The sequence below is a fragment of the Triticum urartu genome, chromosome 1 (assembly GCF_003073215.2).
Source record: "Triticum urartu cultivar G1812 chromosome 1, Tu2.1, whole genome shotgun sequence".
Classification (NCBI taxonomy): domain Eukaryota; kingdom Viridiplantae; phylum Streptophyta; class Magnoliopsida; order Poales; family Poaceae; genus Triticum; species Triticum urartu.
The window spans coordinates 581,037,639-581,041,248 of record NC_053022.1 but is presented as its reverse complement, the minus strand read 5'-3'; the positions used below and the strand labels follow the sequence as shown (position 1 = coordinate 581,041,248).

Sequence of the window (3,610 nt, the reverse complement as noted above, 5' to 3'; positions counted from 1 at the left end):
AACAGCAGAGCACTGCCCCAACAAGAAGACCATGGCGCCACCTCCACCTGCAAAGCCGCCACACACTTGACAACCACACCCATCGCACCTGCACACCCCCAACTCACCCAAGGCGGCACCTTCAGGAAGATGACGACGCGTCATTGCAAGAGGAAAGAGGTTGGGCGAGGGTGGGAGCGGGAACACCTAGATGTAGGGTTTTAAGGACCTCACGCTGGAGTGGTTTGTAAGTGATCGCTCAACCCTCAGACTTCGATCACCCAACCAAAAGTAACCGATTTGTTAGTTAAGGTTTTGTACAGTTTCATTGTCGAGGGACCAAACATTATAAATGGATCGACGAAAAATATACTTTTCTAGTAGAAAGCAAGGATAATTGAAATGATTATCGACAGACTATGGTAAACAGATATCACAAAGGATTAGGTTCTTGCAGAGTGATCGGACATGAGAAACAAACTAACTAGACCTGGTGGGTGGATATTGATCATTCACCTTCAGCCACCTGCTAGTGATCGACTAAATTGATATAGCAAACTAAACCTAAGAGGAGTATTCATCATGGATCTTGAGCTACAAGGATGCCTGCAGAAGGAGTTTAGGTAGCTAGCGGCTGTTCCACCAGTCATGTAACTGCTGGGACCAACTCTTCTTTCCAGACCACCAATCCTCGAAATCATCCAGCCCGTTCCTTCGTTTCAGCCGTATCTCCTTGCTCAAAATCTGCACGCCGCCCTCTGCAGTCTTCAAAACCAGAGTAAATACCCCCCAAATTATCACAAATCGCTTCATCCTCTCCATCCTCCGCCGCCACATCCTAGTTAATAATCAAGCGACCAATCAATGATATACGAGAGAAACACCATGATGTAATAATTTCTAGAAGCAGAAAGAAAAAAAGAACCGAACAAACCAGTAGACATCATTGGGTCTGGGCTGGACTTGCACCGAGAGCAGCTCCAACAGCTCTTTGTTCTCTCGGCGGACACCGCGAGGGAGATCGTACTCGGTTGCCAAGGAAAAGCCCATGTTGTAAAGCTCCTCTTTCTTCACCTTCATCTCCGCCAAGCGGATCGCGAGAGGTTGCTTGGCCTGAGGGGCGGTGGCCTGCTTGCATGCAGGGCGAAGAATAAGATCCACCACAAAATAGATACTAGATACTAGTACAATCTTTGATCACAGCACGACATTCAGAGGGAGAGAAATCCAAGGTTGCACGCACGCTCGTGTCCGCGAAGAGCCGCCGTTGCGGATCCGAGAAGACGCGCCGCCCTTGCTGTTGAGTTCGTCGGAGCAGCATGCGACCGCCGAGCCTTAGGGCCGCCGCCGCCGCCGCCGCCATGGCTATTAATCCTAGCTAGTTTCGATTTCTAGTTTTTCGGATAGGGTCTGGTCTGCAACGACCGACCACGTATTATATCTACTATATGTTTTATTGTTTGAGAGGTTTTCCTTTCGAGTCCTCCTCTACCACAAAACACGTAGCGGCCTGGATCTTGAAAGGAGATCGTTTTTTTTTTTGAGAAATCTCGCCACTTTATTAGATGATAGAAATGTTCATAGATACACGGGTCTGGTCATGAGGGATTCCCAACTAAACATATCGACCTACATCTAAGTTACAAGCAAACTTGGCGAGATTGTGAGCCTCGAAGTTGTTGTTTCTACTCTTGAAAGGAGATCGAATTAAGAGGGAGAGAGAGATCCTGGCTAAGCCCAAAGCCGAGGAATCAGCCCAAGCCCAATCTTGAAAGTCCACTTGGTTAGGTCTGGACCATGAAGCCTACTCGATTGAGCCGAATCCTATTTGACGCCTTAAGCGGGGTACACCTATTTCTCGATTTCTGTGAGAGCGAGGGAATGCTCGCTGAAGCGGACGGCGAATTGCGCCGGCCAAGGCGCGAGAGAGGCCACAGCCTCATTTTCCTCTTCTTTTTCATGTTTTCTGATTTATTTTTTGCTTTATTTTTGTACTTTTGTTTATAATTTAAAATTTGAAACATGTTGAACAAATATTTGAAAATGTTGAACATGTATTTAAAAAATGTTTAACAAGTAATTGAAAAAATATTGATCATGTATATAAAAATGTTAATCAAGCATTTTAAAAACAAATCCTGAACAAGTATTTGAAAAATGTTAAATGTGTATATAAAAAATGTGACCATGTCTTAAAAAATGATGAATTTTATTGATCCTGTATATAAAAATGTTAATCAACCATTTGAAACAATGTTGAACAAGTATTTCAAAGTGTTAATCAAGCATTTCATAAATGTTAAATGTGCATAGAAAGAATGTTGATCATGCATTGAAGAAATGATGAATCTTTTGAATCATGTATATAAAAAAAGTTAATGAAGCATTTGAAAAAAAATGTCGAACAAGTATTTGAAAAATATTAATCAAGCATTAGAAAATGTGTATAGAAAAAATGCTGACCATGTATTTAAAAATTAAGATTTTTTTATCATCTATATAAGAATGTTAATCAAGAATTTGAAAAATTGTTGAACAAGTATTTCAAAAATGTTAATCTAGAAATTAGAAAATGTTAAATTTGCAAATAACAAATGTTTACCATGTATTAAAAAGTGTTAAATTTTTATTGTAGGAATGTTAAATGTGTATTAGAAAAATGTTGTTGACATATACCAAAAGAAACAAAGAGAACAATAAAATAAAACCCAAAAAGAAACGAAATAAACCAAAGAAAAAAAGAAAGAAGAGCAAAGAAGCAAACGCAATAAAAATTGAAAAAGGAGGAGAAAAAAATGAAAAGAAATAAAATAAAACAATGAAAGAAAGCAAAAAAGAAAACCAAAGAAAAAAGAAAGAAAATAAAAAAACTAATGAAAAGAGACAAAAAGCCGAGATTAAAAAAAAAGGGAAAAACGGAGAACAAACAATGGAAAACCCAGGCTTGTTTCGACTAAAGAACAAGCACCTAACTTGTACACCACAAACAGGAGCCTTGCCCACTAGCTAGTCGCGCTTCCCCTTAACCAGGAGGGCAGGGTTTGAATCCTTCTAGCGCCCATTTTCCCTCTTCCTTTCCCTTTATTAATTGCACGCGAGTGCGTCGGCCCAATTACTATGCAGATGGAACAGCGAGAGAGACTTTTCATTTGGCTTAATGCGATAAATAGTTGCCGCATTAAAGCACCCCTTTCTTCGATTCTCGCAAAGGGGCGCACACCCCCTTCGCATGCTTGGTCGGCCCATATTACTTTTTTCTTTTGTTTCTCCAAAATGCAAAAAACAATGAGACTGTTGTGACTTGAATAGCCGATATCTTGATACATTGTACGATGCTCTAACCACACGACCAACCAAACCTGATGCGATTAGTTACAACCTTTTCGCTCTATTCTTCTTTCCTTCTTTCCTTTTTTTGGAATGGTTTCCTCATTTTTTTTCTTTTTCTTTTTTCTTTTCTCTTTCATCCTTCTCGCCCCCATTTCTCCTCTTCTTTTTTCCTTTATTACTTGCATGCGTGTGGGCCGGCCCAATAACTGCGCACATGCTGCAGCGAGTGAAACTTTTCATCTGGCTTAATACGATAAATAGTCGCCGCGTTAAAGCGCCAATTTCTTCGATTCTCGCAAAG

At 40.6% G+C, this 3,610-nt stretch overlaps 1 protein-coding gene across 1 annotated transcript; it reads right to left on the bottom strand.

Annotated features, from left to right (window-relative positions):
• Window positions 1–373: 373 nt before the first annotated feature.
• On the bottom strand, window positions 374–1,478 carry LOC125532413. Its single transcript, XM_048696483.1, has 3 exons — window positions 1,223–1,478; window positions 914–1,107; window positions 374–817 (listed from the first exon to the last, which is right to left on the bottom strand). Exons 1-3 carry the CDS (start codon window positions 1,340–1,342, stop codon window positions 607–609), a joined length of 525 nt encoding a protein of 174 aa, XP_048552440.1. The 5' UTR covers window positions 1,343–1,478; the 3' UTR covers window positions 374–606.
• Window positions 1,479–3,610: the final 2,132 nt, after the last annotated feature.